At 34.3% G+C, this 21,350-nt stretch overlaps 1 protein-coding gene across 5 annotated transcripts in view; it reads left to right on the top strand.

The window, feature by feature from the left end:
• The window catches only part of TBC1D22A (TBC1 domain family member 22A), a 200,173-nt gene that overhangs the window by 49,751 nt on the left and 129,072 nt on the right, over window positions 1-21,350 (top strand). For all 5 annotated transcript variants that reach the window (XM_067315862.1, XM_067315871.1, XM_067315852.1 and 2 more), the window contains exon 8: window positions 4,395-4,509. In XM_067315862.1, coding sequence (XP_067171963.1) covers window positions 4,395-4,509 — 115 coding nt within the window. The remainder of the gene's footprint in view (window positions 1-4,394; window positions 4,510-21,350) is intronic.

The raw sequence follows: 21,350 nt of genomic DNA, 5'->3' as shown, positions 1-21,350 counted from the left end.
TCACAGCATCTTATGAAGAAGATATTATGCTAGAAGAACCATAACATCCAACTTCTCCTGTGCTCCTTCCTCTCCCTTTGTGGATTTTTGAGCCCTTACCCTAGCACGGCCTGATCCCTTATCCTCCCAGGATCACCATGCTCCTCGTGGCTCCGCAGGGTCAGAAGCCTTGCTCTGTCGTGCTCAGGGCTGTTGCCCTTCTGAGGAGAGGAAAGATGGTGCTGGTCCCAGGTGAGGAAGGGTCACTCTCCCTTTTCAAAGCAGAGGTGGGAAGAGCTGAAGAAGCTAAAGGGATTTTAGAGTGAGTCCAGACCAGGTCCAAAAGGTGTCATAGTGTGGACATTGTGATAGGTTTTGTACTTACTAATTTTAGGTACTGTAGAGATTTAGAATAATGATATTGCTGTAGTATTAGTATTGCCCGTGGCTGCTAGAAAGCATGTAGAAAGAAGTAAGGAGATTGTAGGTGGCAGAATTGGAAATAAATGCTGGTTGAGAAACCAGAAACATAATAGGTTTTTGGAAACTGATGTCAAAAGACACTGTTAGATTCAAATGTTTTATTTCAGATGTAATAGGACTTTTGTGCCTATTCTTAGTGGTGTCTTTCTCTGCTCCCAAAAGGCTTTCCACTAGAATTATTAAAACTATTTTCTTATCTGTTCTTGGAATTTAATTTTCAGGAATAAAATGCTTCAGTTTAGGAAAAGTTGCTTTGAATTTGCCACTGTGGAAATAGCTCATTATCATATGTTTCTTTTCAAGTAAGTTTTAAGTATATATATTTTTTATGGGATTTGTGTAGATCCTAAAAAAAGGAAAAAAAGAAAAGTTGAAATGAGGATGTAAAGGATTAGGAATAAATACTGACCCCCAAAGAGAAGGGGAGAGATTTTGGAGGTCTTCTATATCAAGCTCAGTCAAGTCTGAAGTTATTTATTATAAATACCTTATTATAAAACTGTAAATGTAGATTAAATAAATTTGATTAGTCAAGTTGGGGTAGTCTGTAATTTATTGTCAATTTGTGTGTTGTCTTTAATTGAGTTTTGTCCAAAAAGGTAGTATTTAACATATGTAATCCAACATATGTTTGGATTACATGAGAGAAGTGATTTCAAGAAGACAACACATGATTGAAATATAAGTTAAAATTGTCCCTACCTCTTTTTTTTGTTAGTAATAAAAGAGAAACAAAAAGTAAATTCTTAGAAGCTTTCGTTATGAAAGCTTTGCAGATTCTGGAGTTCCCTTGAGGTGGCAGAACCTGCAGGCATTCAAAATCTGTATTTAAACTCATTAATTCTTCTTTTTATGTATATGAATATAGTTCTTACTGTTATCATGAATGAGAGTTGAATTCAAAGGAGAATAATTGATTGGTAATGACATTTCATGAGATATAGCAGTTCATATCAGAAAAGTAATTCTAGTTTCTGTTGCTAGTTTAGAAATCAAGATAGAAGCCTTTTGGGAAAATGACCTTTTTAATGACTACTATTTGAACACAGTGTTGAGTGCTGTATAGAAACTTAAATCAGTCTGCCTTTCAGGTATTCAATGTTTGGTTTTTTTTGATACGTATCAGTAAATTAAACTTTATGAAAATGTGTAGGAAAGTGAGAATGCTATTTCAGTGCAAATTTGTTGAATTTCTGGTTAGATGCATTTGGGGATATTAAATCTGGTACACCAATTACTGAGCGATCCTCGCCACTCAAAAAAAACCCCCCAAAAAACAAAAAAAACCCCACACCTTAGTTTTCACTCTTAGATTTTCAAAATGCTTTGAAATCTGTAGGCATTTCAGCTTTCAGTGCAAATTATGAATATTACCAGTTTCTGAGGAAAGGAAAAGTTGCTGGTGCAAATTTGACTTGAGACAAGCTGCCTTCATAAAGAGCACTATTTTTTAAAATCATTTTTTATAAAGGATTTTTTGATTGCTGTAATTCATTGTACTAATTTCTTTCATTTGTCACTATATGCATATTTTTATTGCCTGTACTACCCATTTTTCATTACCCTGTTAGACAAGTTTTTTAGTCTAGTACCTAATACTATTGCTGCATTCAGCAACTGCTAATTTAGTTTTTTTTAATCATGTATACCCGACATTTGTTTTAAAGACACTTATTTGCACTTGTAGTGTGTTAAGCACATGTAATTTGTGTGAAGTTAAACGCTGAGAATCATAACATTGGTAATACTGAAAAAAATAGTATTACTCAAACTAAAAATAGCAGCTGACAGAAGCGGGAAGAATACTTAACTAACCTAGATAGATTTGCAGTTTTCCAATAATGGTAAAAGTTTTGGCATAAACAACTCTTATTTCTTAAAGTACAATTGCATAAAATGGAAAAAACAAGCTGTGAACTTATACAAGGAAAGCAGAACTATAGGGTCTTTATTATGGTAGTTGCTAGACGATGAGGTCCCACAGGCCTTGATCAGTGGAGCTTGGTGTTTTTTTATGTTTAATATATTGCATGAAAAAAGTTATACTAGATGATAGTTCTAATATCAGGTAGAACTTATAGCTGAAGAAACAAGAATCCCTGGCTCATGGGAGCAGGAGACTTTTTTGGAGAATGTACTAAATTGGTATTTCCCGTGCTGGCTAATCTTTGCCTCAAAACCGAAAGTATGCTGGGCAAAACCTAGTTAACTGAATCTTAATGTCACCTGCCACTTTGGGTCTTCAGCTGTATGGTGCCCAACACAATTCTCAATGTGGATGAGACTGTTTGAAAACAGTTATTTTAAATGTAGCTGTAGTGAACTAGACACAAGCTGTGTGAAGGCCTCTGTTTCAGTGCCCACCAAAGCTTTGCATCTCTGTTGTTGTTCACCTTCTCTGTTGCACTGTGCGTTTTCAGCAGTCTGCTCTTGTGCATGGCAGGGAACCATTAGCTTGAAGAGTAAGGAAAACTGATTCTCCAAAGAGACTCTGTTGGAGAATAGATACTCATATTTGGGATTTGTCTTTGAGGTAAAAAGTGCAAATGTGTTCCAGCTTCAGCCAGCTCACATGAAGCCTGTGATGGACTCTCAGGCACACAGATTTATGAGTCTCATCTGCCTTGAACTTTCCTTACCTGAAGAAGACCATAAAGGGCTTTTAAACTGAAGAATAAGTTTTTATTTAAACATAAATTAGAATAAGTAACTTCTTAAGCTAAGGAAAACTTCAGATTTGATAGAAATAAACCAGGCTTCATAAACTAAACTTCTTTTCTCTATCATGTCCTTTTAGGGTTGGTCTCTTCCAGGCTTGCTTGAAGCCTGAGCGTTCACTGACTTTTGGGGTTGCAAGCAAGCTCTATGCATCTTCTTGGGGTCCTTGCAAAGGCTCTCTCTGTTTATTACTTCTGAGGCCTGCCCTTAAGAGTGCCACAGGCCTTTAGTCTGGTGAGCTCTTCTTTCTCTGCTCTTCTTGCCTGCCCCTGCGCTCTGGCAGACCTGCCAGAGAAGGAGCAGGCTTTCTTTTCTTCAGAAGGTTATACCTGATCGAATAAGTAGTGATTAGGGCAAGCCACATAACACTTTTGACTTTCAGTTGCAGTCTTCTAAAGGCATATAGCATTTTCAGAAATAAATAGCTATGAATAAATATAGTGTGTCACAGGCCCAAATTGTGTTGGGGATAAGTTCAGTGATTCCCCTGCCCTGTATTCTTCTCATGCTGTGCTTCCCATGCTCAGACTGTATAGATCGTGGCCTCAGGAGTTTTGGCAGATCCTAAGCAAGGTACTGTTCAAAGGGTTCAGGGAATAAAGGTTTATATGGTTATGTGATATGGGAGGAGGTTACCTTATCTCTACATTTCCTGGTTTTCAGATTTTTTATTATTTGTACATGCTTCTGAAGTCTAAAACATCACACTGCAGTATTAGACAAGCTTAACTATTAATGACTTTTTTTTAGCACACTATTAAAAAAAAAAATCTAGGCTACATGAAGCCCTCCTTTCTGTTATCTAAGAAGAAATACATACTATGTTGATAAAATATTTCTTTCTAAGAGGTAAAGGGTCATGGAAAGATCATTTAATCTTCCTCTCTCTTGAGGAAAGAGGAATTTTATCATATTGGAGAAGCTCCAGTGAATAAAGTGCTACTTTGTTGTAGCTAATGTAATTGAATTATATACAAGGTTGGTTTTAACGTGTGCTAATACTCTGAAAATGCTTTCTTTTAAATAACTGAGAAACTTAATTAACATTGGCAGTTAATTATGAAAACCAGTGTTCATTTAGGCTTCTGTATGCATATTTTTATACTACTAACTGTATGATATTAAATTTGTCCTTGTATACTTTTTAAGTGCCTTTTATAAAATGTGCTCGCTGCTTCATAAATTGCCTGATAGTTTCTTTAACTCTTTTTCAGATCTTTGAACGAATTTTGTTTATCTGGGCTATACGTCATCCAGCCAGCGGATATGTTCAGGGCATAAATGATCTTGTTACTCCTTTTTTTGTAGTCTTCGTTTGTGAATATATAGGTAAGATTTGTTATAACGCTGAATTATGAATTGGTAATGGCTTTGGAACAGCACCTTCATTTTAATATGAATAACAGTTTGGATTAGCTAATCAAAGCATAATTCAATATATGAATTTTATTATAAATTTTTGTAATTATAAATCTGTATACTTCTCTTAAGTAGATCTCAAATATATACTGACAAGTAATCAGATTTTGTGTAAATATTCATAGAGTTCAGGATTCTTTCAGATCTTTGTTCAAAAAAAAGACTCTGTAGAAGCTGCAGACAGAATTTGATTTTTGTCAGATGAAAAAGCTGGGGAAAGAAATACAATCTAGCCTTTGCTTCCATTTTATGATTTTTTAACTGCATATCTAGTTTAAGAAATGCCCCCTGCACTGTTCCTGATGCTTTCTTCTTCACAGGAGGTTTCATTCTCCCTTCCTTGCTCTCCTCCAATTCATCTGTTTGTATGATGAGGTAAAATTGCATATATGGAATGACCTGGTGAATAAGGGGGGGATGGGACTCCAAACTACCACCTTGAAAACAAGGAAATATTTTAAATGAGATGGGGGGGAAATTAAGGAAGAGAGAACCTATCAAGCCAGATCTGTGGCCAAATGGATTACAACCTGAAGTCAGGGCCTGAACATTAAGGCAACAGTAACTAAAATTCTCTAGTTAAGAACTCTGCTTTTCTGAGGCTCACATTACTAATATGAAACAGCTGTATTTCTGTTGAGTTTGTGGACTTTTTTGTAATTATCTGTGTTTGCAATCCTATATTTAGGAAACTACTGATTAAATACTCCTCCCTCATACGAGAATATCATTCATATTTTAAATTTGTAGCTTAGTATCTAAGTCTTAATGGACGTTAAGAATGTGGTTAATCTGAGGACTGAATTCTGCAAATACAGTATGTCCAAATACTTTTGTATAACTTTGTTTTAATTTGCTGTAAGCTAACTTCTAATTCTAAACCATTTGTTCAACACTGGTGTAAACCAGTGCTGTGAGACAAAGTAATTATTATTAAATTCCAATACTGTTTTCTTCTTTCTGTGTGTACTGAAAAGTCATTAACAATTTGGTTATAACAGTATGGGTATAAAAGGTAAGGTTAAACAGTAAAAATGGCAGTGTTAATCTGACCCGAATTAAAACTGTTTTCCTTGCATTTCTGTTTGTCATATACACATATAATGAAAATTTACAATGCTTATATGTAAACGTGAGCAACAGGTTGTCCTGCTACTTCAGTGAGGCTGTATATAGTGGGTTCTTAATTTCCCACCTTCTGTATGTGAGATACCCATTGGTGTCTTAATCCAGATTGATTAGATTTAAGGGAGGACAGATTATCCTTGACTGAATGAAAGATGATCCATTTCCTTATTTGCACGGCAACACCTCTGTTGCTTTGTTCATTTCTTGTTTCATAGGAGGACATTGTATTGCTAAGCAACTAATGAGAACTACTGCTGCTTATTCCCTAATCATCTCCTAAGTAGGGTAGAGGCCCACTCCTGAGAGTACTTGCAGTTTCTGCCTTTTACTCCCTCATTTGACAGATAATGAAAATGTTCTTAATGATCCTAGAACAGTAGGATCTCTAGTAGACTTTAGGGTTGTTAATTGAAATAAGAAGTTCAAATGAGATGTGATTAGAGAATTGATATTCCATGTTAAATAGACCATTTAATTAATATGGTAAATAAGTTTGTCTTTAGTACGAACTTACATTTGGAGACCGTGGTGATTGCTAATGTATTTGTCAACTTGTCAGTATTTTCATATCAGAGAACTTAGCTATTTCCTTAAGTGTTCAGTGAAGAAACACAAACTTAAAAACTAGCAGTCGGAAACGATATTTGCCAGTGAAAATGTATAAATCTCAGGAAACTGTATTCTAAAAGCTCATATAAGAGCTAAAGCGTATATAATGAAAATAATACTGAACTGAAAATATTTTCTTGAATGTAGTAGTAATCCTGGCTAAATGCTAATGCACCAGTTACTTCCTGCAGTGACATATAGAAAACATTCAAAGATTTGTCTTTAAATACCTTTTTGATTTGAATCTTTCTAGTATATTCAAGTTACACTGAGTGATGCATTCAAGTTACTATGAATGACAGCATGTATTTTACTTAAATTTGAAATGGTAAAATAGAAAATTAATGGAGCACATCAAACACCCTGGGATTTGTAATAAGATTGTAGAAGTCTTCAAAACTGAGAGTAAGAATTGTGCTTAAATAGTGCAGTATTGCATGTTTCCTAGCAAAAATATTTAAGCTATATAGTGTATTTAATATTTACCCAGTAATACCTTGTAAAGAAGAGAAACGTTCCAAAGGTTTATTTAAGATTTTATACGTCATTAATAACAGATCTGTGCTGACTAGATCATCTCGTGGTATACCCTGATAATGTTTACACACAATTGCATTTTTATCAAATTTACTGATAGGAAGAAAGGCATGGTTTTTTTGGCTTTATGGCAGTTGCGAGAAAGTCCATAATCCTTGATCTGACCTAATAATTGTGTGATATTTATGGAAGTCTTTTTGCTCTTCTGAAGACATCCATATAGCACAACTGGAAGAGTGTCATAGAAGAATTTTTGAAGATACAGATAATGTGTTTGGAAGGGATAACTTTCTTGTCTAGTAACTTTTTTTTTTTTCATTTAAATCTGAATGTTAGAAATTAGGTTCTTGGATCTTTTTATAAAGACCGAAGTCGTCGTCGTTTTTATGGTTCAGTCTGGATTGAGGTACCTAATTGTAGCATGTAGGTTTGTGCATTTTGAATAGTTTGAGTGACTGAATGTGGGAATTTAATGTTTTAAAAGTTGAGAGCACTCTTTCAACCTTCCCAACTATGTAGGTATGATGAAAATGTAATTTGTTAATATCTCATTAGTTCACCACTCTGCAATAAAAGCAAGAATACTGAAACATTTTCAATAAGATGGAATTTGTTGTCAAAACTAAGCCGAGAGGCGCAACTGAGATTAAAGACTATTTTAGGGGGGAACAGTCCTACTGGTCCCTGCTGGAATACAGTAGATTAAGATTCCTTGTTTAAATTAGGAAAAGGAGGAACTTAAACCTTAGGATTTTAGTCTGAGGTTTATGGGTATGTCAATCTCTAATATTTTTCTTGAAAACTGTTAAAAATTGCAGGGCTATTCTGACATTCTGACATAATATAGCAACTTCTTTGGAATTCAGACATTACTGGTATGGGTAGACTTTCATCCTCGCTCCTAACCTCCCACATGACATAGGAGAATTATATGTTTTTAGAACATATGCTAATTACCATCAGGGCAGTTTTTCTGAAAGCTTTGTGTCTTTATATTGTTTTAATTTATGTTGAAATGAATCTTGTCTGTGTGGATGTAATTCTGGAGGCATTTTTTGCTAATGAGATAAATATGCTGTGTGACTGCTTACTGCTCATTGACTTAATGTGGACAAGGAAATTTTGCTCTGGATTGCCAATTTCTATTTCCAGCTGCCTCCAGTGGCTCTCTGTTTACTTGATATGCCTTCCGGTCGCTCTGAGTTCCTGCTGATCCACATCAGTTCTGAATATTAAAATGTGCTTCACAGCTACTCGGGATTTCTGTCTCATGGAGTCAGCTATGTTGTACTACATCTAACATTATTGCATTTCAGTAATTCACTGTGCCTTGTGTGTATACCTGAACCACACAAAGGACCCAGATTTGCTCATCATCTAGAGAGAAAAAAGCTCAAGAGAATGATCAGAATGTGTGCCTTAACACATAACGTTGCTAAAGGGATGAGTGTGTGAGGTCACTCGGAGGCCCCTAGCAGTGTTGAATCAGGAGGAAATCTATGTAGTAGGGAATCAAGGGCAGAAAATGGGTGCTAGTGTAGCTCTTTATCACTTTATTGTGGATAAAGAGCATGAAGAAAAATGAGGCTGCTACAGGCTGGAATGGTGATAAAGATCTTGTCTACAATCTTCTTGAAATAGAGGAGCTTGAGACAATTTAAGGATGCTTACAAGAACACATGACCTGAAATCTTTGGAAAGAGGGGCCTTACCCTTGTAAGTATTTTTCTTGTGATCTTAAATGCTTTTGTAAGAGGCATTATATACAACTGTTAGTGTTTTTTTTTTTTTTTTTTTTAAATCAGTACTGCCATGATGGATGGACTTTGAATTCCAGGCCCAAATCCTAATGGGATTGGGATTGGATTTAGTTCCAAAACAATGTTACTATGAGAATGTAAAGTTTCTTTAGCCCTGGAAAAGCCACCATCTGCCTAGAGCTCCCTCACTTACCTTTTTGCCTGTCCCCTCTCATGTATTACAGGAAGTCATCCTGTTCTTAAAATGAGATTTCGTACTGGTTATTACCTTCCTTCCTTCCTTCCTTTTCAGCATATCTGAAGCAAATAATTAAATTTTAAACCATTTAGTATGCTTTTTTGATAGTTTGATGAATGCTGTACCTAAAATTATGGTGTTCATAATATAATTGGAGTAATGTTTCAGAGTATTGTATCATGGCTGTATCTGAGGTAATTCCTCGGCCTTTTTTTATTGAATGTGAACAGGTGTCATTTTAGCTGAGAATTCTTTTTTTAAGGAAAAAGCTGTAATTTTTAAGCTGTAAATAAGTCTGTTTAGAATGTGCATAAAACTGAGCTTCTGAATGATGAGGCAGTAAGCACGGAGGGTAAAGGATATTAACTCAGTGGCTCCAGGCATTAGAAAATTTAGTCTGTAACTGTAGGGTTAGAAAGTAAAATTTTGTTTAAAATTTGTTATTTTATTTACAAGCTGAAACCGAGACCTTTCTTATAAGAGTCCACCAGTTCTCTAGTCATTAAGAATTATAAATAGGGCTCAGGCATTGGGGTTTGGGGGAAGTAAAGCTGAAAATATATAAGATGTTTGTAGTTACTGTATTTAAGAGACAGAGCATGACATGTCAAAATTGAGACAACAAATTGTTTTGATAGCATGGAAGTTTACCAAAGAACTATAACTGGATGCTTCCCCCTGACACACCCACACTGTAGGAGCTCCGCGTGATTGGAGACTGACAGAATCATCCTTGCTCTCTTCAGGTTTACCAGGAAAGAAATATTGGGAAAACTCCCAAGACAGTGCTCAGGAATATGAGGGGCCTTGTGTATTTGAAAAATGAAAAGTGTTTATTTTGCAATTTTTATATGCTCTTGAACTTTTTTCTGATAGAATTTTTTTTAGAATTGCACTGCATAACAAACTCCCACTCTTTTAATGCTTTTTTGGTTCAAATATGTGTATATTTGTACAACAGACTGTATTAAAATGCTTTTATTTACACATTTTAAATGATTTATGAAACTTACACGAATTACATTTATATAAAAGCACTATGAAATACGAAGTGTAATTGATGTTTTAACATTTCTTGCAAGTTGCTAAAAGTATTAAGAAAGTTTTCCCTCTTTGTTTTTAAATCAATGGAAAATTTGCCTGAAAACTTACTCTTTATATTTTAAGAATGATTTAAAATATTCTAATTCGCTTCTGTGAGTTCCATTTAATCACATTAGATCTCCTGTATTTAATGCAAATCTCCAGTAACACAGTTTCCACATGTAAAAGTATATTTCAGTGTTTTTTAATAATTTCCAACACATTTTATAGGAATCTCCAAGGCATTTGATGAAATTTACTGGAATTTTCATAAAAATGAAAAATATTTTATGAAGTGTTCCTTGGAGAAATATTGCTATCTGTGATTTCTTTTTTCTTTTTTGTGAGCAAAGAATAATGAAAACTTGCCCAAAACTCATATGAATTGAAATCTTTAAAATGCTGGAAACCCAATTCCTTCTTCAAGGTGAGACTAGAAAGTGTTCTGTGCTTGCTGCAGTGAATGTTGCAGATCTTTTACTATCAGCTCAGTGTTCTGAAAATTTTAACTTATCTGCCACTTCTCTGTGAAACTCTCTCCCATGTTTTCACATATTATGAAACACTTAAAATATGCATATATACATATGTATAACATGAGACAGAAATTGTTCAGCGTTGAAGTTACTGTGAGATACCATCATTCTTCTTTTCAATTTTTAGGTATGTTTTCCCCTACTCTTACCCTGTTGATGCCTTAATATACTGACCAGTAAAAGTATTTGAAAGTGGTATGGAATACCTGGGGGGGGGGGGGCGACTGTGTAATGGCATGTGTAAAATAAACAGGACTTAAATTTGGTTTTAGATCTTGGTGATGCCTCCTTCCTGCTTTGCCCTATGGAAAAGGCTAGGAAGGCCCACAAGCAAGCAGAGACCTGTGTTGTGCCTGCCCACAGTGCTGAGCACGTAGTATAAAGGTCTGTGCTGTGTGGCAGCATGGATTTTGACTACAGGTGGAAGCAGCTGGAAAGTGATAGGTGCTGAAATAGTGTCCTAAGAGGGCATTTCCTGGCTCATTATTAAATAGACGTTGTGGAGCTAAATCATCGTTTGTTATTTTATCTTGTTTGTTTTTTATGGTCTGGCTTGTTCTATTTTATTTAGGAGCTTCCTGAGACCCTTTTATGGTCCTCATTTCCTCTTGCATCTTTTGGTATGTGCCACTTATCAAAGCCCTCAGTTGGAACCAACCTTTCTTTTGTGTAGAAAGGACTAACCACCCTATTTTAAAGTCACTGCAGTTTCCAGGCTCTGCTGATTATAGCTGTGTTGGAATTGGGCCTTGTGAAGAAGCAGTGTATTCTGAGCAATTGTTATTTTTCTAATTTTTTTCTGTGTAATGCAAAAAATGGCAATGTTAAGCATGTTCTGTCAGTATCATCCTAGTTCATATCATGAATCTGTCGGTATTTCTTACATAATCTATAGATTTATTTTTTTTTGTGTTCCTAACCAACAGCCAGGTTCACAGAGCTTTGTAGTGTAGATCCATCATGATTTTCCTTCATGTGCACCTTAAATAGAAAGCTTGGCTGCCATTGGCATCTGTTGTACTAAATTGGTCAACTTTGACTTTAGTTTGTGTGCTTCTTCCCTTTTCACTATAGATTATGAGGGAGCTGGGATTTGGGTGCGGGGTAGCAGCAGCCACTAAAATCTTGTTCCTACAGGAACACAAAAATGAGAATGGCAAATTTCTGTGAATCTCTGTCCTGCAGGATTGGTTCCTCGTTACCAAGAGGAAGATGTGGGGTTGTCTGAGATTGTTTTGACATATAGGTTCACGAAGGACTGCTGATTAGTTGAAAATTCCTTGATTCTTAATAATTCCTAATTTTTTAGCAATTGTAAAATTGCATGAAGAATTACTCTCATAAATATTCTAAATCATTCTTCTGTCCCATGAAAAGTCATGCAGTGATTGGTCCCATACATTTAATGAATGTTGCCCTAAACTTCTCACATTATTCAGTAAATGCTTTAAATTTAAGAAAATAAATTAATTCCCGCTTCAGCACTGAAATTTGAAATAGCTTCTTTCAAGTATGTGCATGTCATTCTTTAATTTGCAACTTTTTTTTCATTCATCTGTTTAAATACCTGTTTTGAGGTATTGTAAAGTAAAAACATGTTTCTTCCAGGTAAACTAAACTGCATCAAAGGAGATAACCACTAAAATTTAGGTCTATGTTTTTGTAAGAGCAAGTGTTTTGAAGTAATTGCTTAGATTATATTTTAAAACTGTTCATTTGTTTTTATGTATGTCTCACTTAAGAAAAATGAACCATACACAAAACTTCAAGTAGTTTTCTTTATTGGTATATAATGCAGTTTTTCAGACTTTTAATTGGGCAAAGAATCTTACTGCTTTACATGCTTTTATTCACTATAACCAAGGAGGAGAATCCTTGTGAAAATAACTTGCTGCGAACTGTCTGTCAGGTGACAGTGCTTGCCATAATATGCTGTTGTGTTGAGGGTCAGGTAATAAAGCAGTATCTGTTGTAGACTTTGCAAAGAGAAGGTGTAGGGATAATTTGAGTAGTACTGAGAGGACAGCTTGTGCTTAGCTTGTAAAGGGGTAGGGAATGAGAGGAGCGTGAAAGAGGGCAGCTACACTTGCAGGACTTGGGAGAGAACTGATTAATGGGTGGACTAATTAACAGTAAAAGTTTTAATTTTTTTAATCCTTTGTTTGGATATTTTTTTTAATTATTTACCTGGAAAACTTCATCGTTGTAGCTTTCAGCAAGACTTGTTAGAATATTAATTTCTTTTAGTTGCAATTTGATCCTGTAGTTGAATACTTGGTTCTGGCTTACAATTGTATAACCATTTCCATTAAGGACACACTTTTTTTTTTTTTAACTATAGTTAGATAGGTAAAAGCCCTAGTGTGAGTATAGTTCTGAGAGAAAATTAATGTTTTGAGTAGTGAGGTTAAGTGTTCATAGTGTCTTATGAGGCTCTCGCTTAAGAAAAAAAGATCTGAAGTTTCATAATGGCTGAGTCTTTTAGACTGTCTTCAAAGAAAAAACAATCCACATAACTAATGCACAGATTCTTAAATGTTAATAATGATGCAAGAAAAAGGCTATGCAAAATAAATACAAGCTGGTTTTGGAGGAGAGAAAAAAAAAAAAAGGCAAAGCAATCATTAGCAGAAAGTCTTTGTATGTTGGTAGAGTTTCCAGGACATGTCAGAATTCAGCTCCTGAAGCCGAAGCGCTGTGTGTTCTAATTCATACAACATATGCAAGGAAAACAAAGTACACGTGACCTGTATAATAACAGAGTAATAATGCTTCACGTTTACTGTTAGATGAATTTCACTGTTGCATTCATTCTTTCATACTCCAATTATCAATATAAATTCAAGCCTAGGTGACAATGAAGAAAGAAAAAACCGTCGCAGTTGTGTTCATCTATTAGAGTTTTATGAAGCTTCTATCACTACCATTTTTTTCATCTGATTTGAACCTGATTGTTTTTTATTTCTGAAGTGTACGGTAGACTTTCTGCTAAACCTTAATAGGATTTTTCCATTGCTTTATAATACTACTGTTTACAGTCTAGGCACTCCTGGAGTTTTTTGTATGTTTAAACAATTTTCAAATAATGCTGTCTTTGAGTTTTATAATTCTGAAGTGTTTTTTATTTACTCAACACAACTCTATGGGCAAATTATTGAGTTAAAATAATTCAAAATAAAATCCATGATAGTTTGGTGATTTAAATTTTTTCTCGTGGGCTTTTATTTGATAAATAAGAGAAGTAGATTATTTGCTTAAATGTTTTTATTTTGGAAAGTATTTGCTCTATTCCTTGTGCTTGTACTAATTTCATAAGTTTCCTAAAATAAATTGAGATAATATATTTGTCTAAAAACAAATCTTCAGTGTAATCTCATTTATTTGTTTATCTGGATATAATTTGAGCCATTTCTTTTATAAGCAATAAGAAAGTGTAAAAAGCTTTTTGCTCTGTTTTTAAAAGCTGCTCCTCAGACTTGTATTTCTGAGTTAGATTAAATATGGTAATATGAGCAATAGAACAAAAAAGTTGGACAAAATGGAGAGCATTGTGGTGGATTTTTACTGAGGGTATATTAGAGTTTACTGAGGCATTTTGACTTAAAAGTAAATGATTTCTTATGAGTATTGCTTCACAGGAAAATCATTGTATTACAGGCTAACTTTCCCCTCTGTTTGGGAGAAGAGATGGGAATTTTATTTTTTATTTTTTTAAAGGAAGCTTTCCTATTTATTTTGCAAATATCTGCATTATTTTTATAAAACTTTAAAAGCTAAGGGCTTTTATGTAATTAAGAAAATACCTGTGTCATTCATACTTGTCATGTTTTGCCTTTTTCAGTGTGACATTAAGTAGGTGCATTCTGAGTCCCAAAGCTGTCATTTTAATGTAACTATGTAAGTATTTCAAATCAATGGTATTTCTAACTACCGTGCTGTAATATTTTTATTGAAAGTGCAATAAGCAATAGTCAGTGTATTCTGATCTGCGTACTGGTAACAAGCTTTAAAAAAAATGTCTAAAGGGAGGAAGAAAAAATGGTAACGAAGACAAGCTGTGAGAGCAACTATTGAAGAAGCAAATGCATGTGTTACTTGAAAGATTTAAGTAAGCGTCAAACTGAGGATTTATCCAACTTACATTTTCTGTTGACTGGTAGAAGTTACTTCCAGGTACCAGTATTCGAATTCATAATTTTTGTCCTGAAGATGCTACTGTATGTGACTGGCTTTCTTGTTAAATAGAGTATTAAATGAAGATCTGTGATCTTTTAATATTTGTTGACATAAGATAGTAACTGAAAAATTAGTAATCGCCATTTCAATATTTATCTATATATTTATGTCTGGAGGCATGTGATTACCTTCACCTCCTTACTCTTCTTTACATAATATCTTGCTCTAGTAAGAAAATTTCTCATGGCTGTTAGGGCAAATGTAACTGGATTATACTTCCTTACAGCTCCCTGTTACCTGTTCCGCTCATCATTGTGAGTGAAGGCATCTGTGAGTGGGGTTTGAGGTTTTTTTTTTTTTAATCTTTGTTTTCTTTTTTTCATATCCCTGAATGAAGAGTATGTTCAGAATACTGATCTTCAGTATGTTATAATGTATGGCCCAGCCTTGATTTCTTATTAATAGTAAAGCTATAGTGAGAAGACTTTTTTGTAAAGCAGAAACAGCATCCAAATGAGAAAAATGGATAGGAACTTATAAACCCAGGAAGCTACATCTTTTTTTCAATGATTTTACGTGTTAGAGGAATAACCAGTTAGAGATTCAAAAGTTACTAATAAAAACTTACGCAACCACATCAGAGCCAGGAAGCCTAACAGAGGTGTAAAAGTAGCATATGAGATGCCATCACACACTAGGGGAGTTGTGTGGATTTTTTGTTTAGGTGTTTCGAGTGAAAAAAATTTACAGACCCTGTCTTATGGACAAAATCAGAGGAATTCTTTCAAATTGAAGCTTTACTGTAAGAGATTTCTAGAACACTTCCCTAAATTAATAAGAAATTGCCAATGTGAAATGGGACAAACCCAAGCTTTCTAACAAAATTAAATTATGAAGTTGTTGAACTACATTTTAAGATACCTAAGTTATTGTTTAAATTAACTGTGGTACCAGAGGCATGAAAGTTAGCAATATATAATTGCAAAACCGAACTTTCAGATATACAAGCCCTGCTTCATGTCATCTTCATGAATCATTAAGTGAGGAACAGAAAGCAAAACTGTAAATATTACTATTACTAAATGTCACTTTGTAATTCAGTGTTGCATTTATATGTTGAATTTGACATATATTAGTTCTGGATAATCCAGTAGCCTGGAGAAGGGATGGCAGAACGGGGTATATGACAGAGTTAGGAACAATTCTGAATTGCAGGGTGGGGGAGGATAAGGAGTGAGTCTTTGGCATATACTGCAGCAATGGATGTAGGAGGCACTAATTTGAATTAAGAAAGAATAAAATGCCTGGGCTTTCCTGGTTAATAATAGTTCACTTGCTAAAATTATAAAGGGGTTAAAAAGACAGGTTGGAGAAGTTCACAGGTGTTAGCTGTCATTGGTGACTACTGATGTGTATAAATCACAAATTTTTTCAGCTTGTGTCATCCTTCACCAAGGGAAAGGATCAGTGTACATCTCCCATGTTTCTTGCATCCTGTTGGAGAGCTTCTGCTACTGGCCACCTTGAGATGGACCATTAGCCAATGCCTGTCTTCTTTCTGAAATTATTTGGTTTACATCATCGTCGTCTTTGTCAGCTGTATTAAACGCTTCAAGAGAAGGGCATTCTGACTCATTTAAGAAAAATGGAATCTTAATCCTCCCCAAGTCAACACAGGAATTAGTCTCACTGTTGTTATAGATTGTTTCTTATTGTCAGATAATGTAATTAATAAAATGATAGGCCTGTCTAGGAATAATTTAGCTTTTATTATATTGGACAAAATGCTTGTTTGGATGTTCAGGTTCTACCAGTTTGCTGTCTTTTGATATCCTAAGTTACTGAGGTTATTTCCACCTATTATAATGCTTACATTATTGAGATTCATTAAAAAAGTGACATTGTTATATAAAACCGTGAAATGGTAATATCTCTTTATAGACCATAAAAATGGCTTTTGTGTCTGTAAACTTGTTTAGTGCTCTTCTCCCAATTAAATCAGTTGGTCTAACAAGATATTCATTCATCCTACAGACCCACCTTTCCTTTTTTTCTGAGTGTATATAGTTTCAGTTTACTGAGAGATTTGTCCAGTTTGAGTTATTCAGCATGCTACCTCTGTATTTTACTAGAGGAAGTCCTCAAGACCTTTAAGTTTAGTTATCTTAATTTTCTATCATGATTAAACATATGAGTTATACTAATGCTAAAGTAGCATAATCATACTATTCTCTGTTCTGTTCCTGCTGGCTGGTGAGAGAACATCTTTATAGACTACAGGTTGTCTCTGCTGTCTTTGTTCTTTCTGAAGGCTTATTTCACATCATTTCACTACTGCTGGGGATTTCCATTCTCTTCAAGGAAGCTAATGAGACCATATTGACAACTGGTTCATTGCTGTGTGTTTTTTTGTTTGTTTGTTTGTTTTCCCAGCAGTATTTACTGTTCTTCAGATGGAGATCCACATTCTGGTTTCTGTGTTCTACTTCAAGCGCCTCATGTGGTTTAGAGGGTTAATACGGATTTTCTTCTGGCCTACAATTATGTATCTATTTGTACCCTATCTTATATTAAATATTCTACTTTTTCAGGAAAAAAAAATCAAAACAAACTCAAATCTCTGCCATTAGTTATCACAGTAATTGAATCTGAACTCTTTTTGACTTACGTATTGGGGTTTTTCAGCTAACTCTGATTTTTGTCTGTTTAAACACAGTCTGCTTATATTATTTACTGGTATCTCTTCCGTGTTTTTCAATAAGGTGCATTAAAAGTAGTTGAGAGAAAAGGATTTGTATTCCACACATACAAAATTTTTCTGCTAACAAAAGTTTTATTTTAGTAAGATCTACTAGGTGAAAAGGAGGATAAATATGATCACTGATGGGCATTTTAATTATCTATTTTAAAAGTTGGTTTTGCATCAGTATTTGTGTTTCTAAATTCAGAAATGCATTTGTCTAGGGAAGATGTGTTATAATGTGATGCTCAAAATACGCTCCCAGATTTTTAAACATGAAATGAAATGGATAATATGAAAGTTACCTTAAAAGGTAAGGAGGATCAAAATATCTTTTGTAGATTATATTATCTCATTTCTGAAAGAAATTAAAAACTAGTAGACTGCACTCTGAGGAAGCCATGAGAGTTTAATGAAAGGTATTTTAATTGAAACTGCAAATTGGAAGTGTTGGATCATGAGAACAAATAAGAACTTGAGTAATGGTGGAAGTAGTAAAATGAAATTGAAAAGAAGCCAAAAGATTTCTGCAGGTGTAAAAGTGAAAGAATTGTGAAGAAAGGGACAGCTAATTGCAATTAATATAACTGTAGGGAGAGAAATGTATTCCAAAGGGAGCTGCATATTTTAGTTCTGGCATGTGCATTCGTTTCACTCTCCCCATGGTCTCTGTATAGCTATAATTAACGATCATCTTTCTGTAGTGAAGAAGCACCGAGGTAGTTATACTTTCAGATCTAAATCTTCTCAAGCATGCTTTCTGACAGACTGGGAAATGACTTTAATGGCTTTTGGCATCCAAATATCACAACTTTGCGTGTTTATTATGAAGGAACTCGCAGAAAAAAGTCAAAGGGGAAAGCAATGATAATAGGCTGTATAAATTGTCAGAAATATAAAATTCAGATACTGTTGATAAACATCAGTAGTGTTTCAAGATCTAAAAGAAGGCTTTTAAATTAAGATTTATCAGTACTTAACAAAAAGACATTTAAAACAAAATTTAATTTTGTTAATAATGTTTCGAAACATTCCGACCAATTTAAATACAGTTGTGAGAAGTCTGTAGGCTGAAACTTTAATTTGAATAGGCCTTTGCTTGTAGTTTAAATATAAACTATTTTTTAACATAGACAAGTAAATAGAAAAAATAATAGATTTATTTTCATAAGCATGGAATTTTTGGCTTGCTCTAAAGTTGGGAAATCCAAAATTTTGGATTTCTATTTCAAGCTGTAGAAAATAAAGTATAAAGCAGCAGTGAAAAAACTAAGTACTTAAGCACAGTGGCTAAGAAGAAAATGAAAAAAAAAATCAAAATTTTTGCTGAACAATTTTTTTTTCTGTTTTATGTTTTAATTGCCTTATTTCATACTAACATAAAATGTTTAATGCTTTTATAGCACATGAATTTTGATTAAAAAAACAGTTCTTTTTTTTTTTTTTAACTTATGGAGTTACAAACTGTCCTGTCACTAAAGACATCTTTCTGGACTAAGTTGCATGTTCTGCCTTTCATGGTTAAGTATAAGAAAAAAGTTTGCTTTCTTTAAATTAGATTTGAACTAAAATATATTACCTTTCTTACATTAATATAGGAAAAGAGTATAAAGAAACCATGCTCTGTTGTTTTTGAGTAGATAGAGTGTTTTTCCTAGAGAGGAGTTTTACTATCTTGTGTGATTATTGCTTTGTCTTAGTGATAAATACCTATACAATATGTTTAAAAAAAAAAAAAAAAAAGGCGATGGAAACTCCTGATAAAAACAAGCAGAGGTGTTTCTTTGCTACAGGTTGCAGTTTCATTGGAAATTGCAAATGGCAGCAGCAAGTGCTAGAGTGGCTGTTTTTAAAGTAGCCCTGTAAAAACATATTTTAACAGATAAGGTGAGCATTAGATATGCCTCACTGAGTTCCTCTTACTGTTGTGTAATTCTTCTATTGCTAGTTCTGTAAATATCTTTGTGAGATTAAAATATTACATATTTTGTAAACAGCTATATGTAGTTTTCCATGAAGTGCACTTCCTTGACTTTTATCATGAGGTATTTTTTTAAAAAAACTGTTCTTTTTAAAAATGAGTATGTGTTTCCACTGAACATGATTACTAATACTGAATGGAAAAGCAGTTCATGTGTCGAAACTATCATCTTAACTTTTTTAAAATTTCAGATTCCTTTAAAATATTCTTAAGGTGCAGTACACTATTAAAATTATTCTGATAGGAAAATTTTTCACGTATCTATCTGCACAGATACCCCTGTATCTTCTTGTGGAAATCTCTGGTCTTAGCACAGTTAGTCTGTTGAATTTTATTCATATGCCCTTTTCATTAGATCTGTCATTGAGGGAAAATTTGGGGGTCTTTTTGTAATCACTGTCCCCTTCCACAAATACCACATTCAGAGCAAAAATGTCATAGGAGGAGAGAAGTTGGGGGAAGCTTGGAAAGGTTATCCCAAGGTTATCCCAGTCTACCTCCTACCTCGAGCTAGAATCAACTGTATCTAGGGCCAAAACTGTCTGCCCTTTTAAAAACTTCCAGCAGAAAAACGGGCACAATACTGAGTTCCATTTACTGACGTTTTTGTGTTTTCTGCCTGGTCTGTTCCAGTTTCCGCTGTTGCCGGTGTTGGAATGTAGATGCGAGGTCTGCCCTCAGCGCCCCACTCTCTAGTAATCTAAATCTCTCTTGTTGCAATTGAACCACGTTACTTTTTGTCTTGTCACCAACAAGACATAAATATTTCTTTTTTTGCGGTTAATTTTTGCTTATTTAAAAACTGTTATCTTTGCTCTCTTTAGTTGTCTTATTAAAACATTTCAGTTCCTTGCTTCTTTCTTCTGAGGATATGTTTTCCAGCCTTATATGTATTCTGTGAGGCCAGTTCCTGAGGCTTTAGGCTTATTTGACCTCATTGTGATTTAACTCTTGTCCCATTCTTGTTTTCTGCTCTGAGTATGTTTGTGTGTATGTGTATACATGGGCTTGATGTTTAAAAAATTAAGTGATAAGCGCAGACTAAGTAATTAAAGAAATGTGATTTGGAGGGAAAGTTGAACCTCTAATCTTTTATTTCCTATTCTCAAAGCACCTTTGGATTTTTCCAGCACCTCATCAGGCATTCAGAGAAAGTGCTCATCAGCATCCTGTGCTCATGGTGCATACTGGCTGCTAATTACTAGTCCCTTGGGGCTGGGGTTCATTTTAAAGTTATTTGACCTTACTAGTTTGCTTTTGACCTTCTCTTGCTATTCTCTCCCGTTTAAGCTGCAGCCTGATATTTGTTTTTCAATCTTACAATGTTTGTTTTCTTTAGAGAACTAAAAGACACTGTATGAATTTCCAAGGTTTTAAAAAATCAGTTAGTTTTATCTAAAGCCTTAAATATCTTAGCTATAACTTCAAATCCTGTATGAAATTCATTCAGTACAGTCATCAGAGGTTAACACTGCTGTCAGCAAAATCCATCTGTAGCAGTTCTTTCAAATGTATGAGTTTCAGCAGAGGTTACTTTACATTGTAAAAAAACAGAACAAAACAAACCCCCAAAACTCATAAACTTGATTTATAGCTGACAGGCTTTGTAAGAGTGCTTGTGCAAACAGTGTTAATTCTGAAATTCTGTCTTGTCAGAAAACTGTTAGGTTTGGTAGTCAGTATATAGAGTGTCATGAAAAAATAACATTAACTCGTGTTGGTTGTATTGACAGTGTATTTACTTCACTCTTAGATTGCATTTATGTCAGGAGAACCATATATAATGAAATATTTTGGCAAATTATTCTTTTGGCAATACTAATGAATATGAAGGGATTATTTTGAATTTGAGCTTGGTAAATTTTCTCTAATAGGATTTTTTTGTTTTATTGTCATCAGACCTGTTTTTAAAAAAGTATAAAAGTCAGGTACAGTATCAAGGAGCATACATAAGTAGATGATC

Source organism: Apteryx mantelli, chromosome 1, assembly GCF_036417845.1.
Source record: "Apteryx mantelli isolate bAptMan1 chromosome 1, bAptMan1.hap1, whole genome shotgun sequence".
In the NCBI taxonomy this organism is placed as follows: Eukaryota; Metazoa; Chordata; class Aves; order Apterygiformes; family Apterygidae; genus Apteryx; species Apteryx mantelli.
Note: the sequence above shows the minus strand (reverse complement) of the source record. Positions and strands in the feature narration are given on the sequence as shown.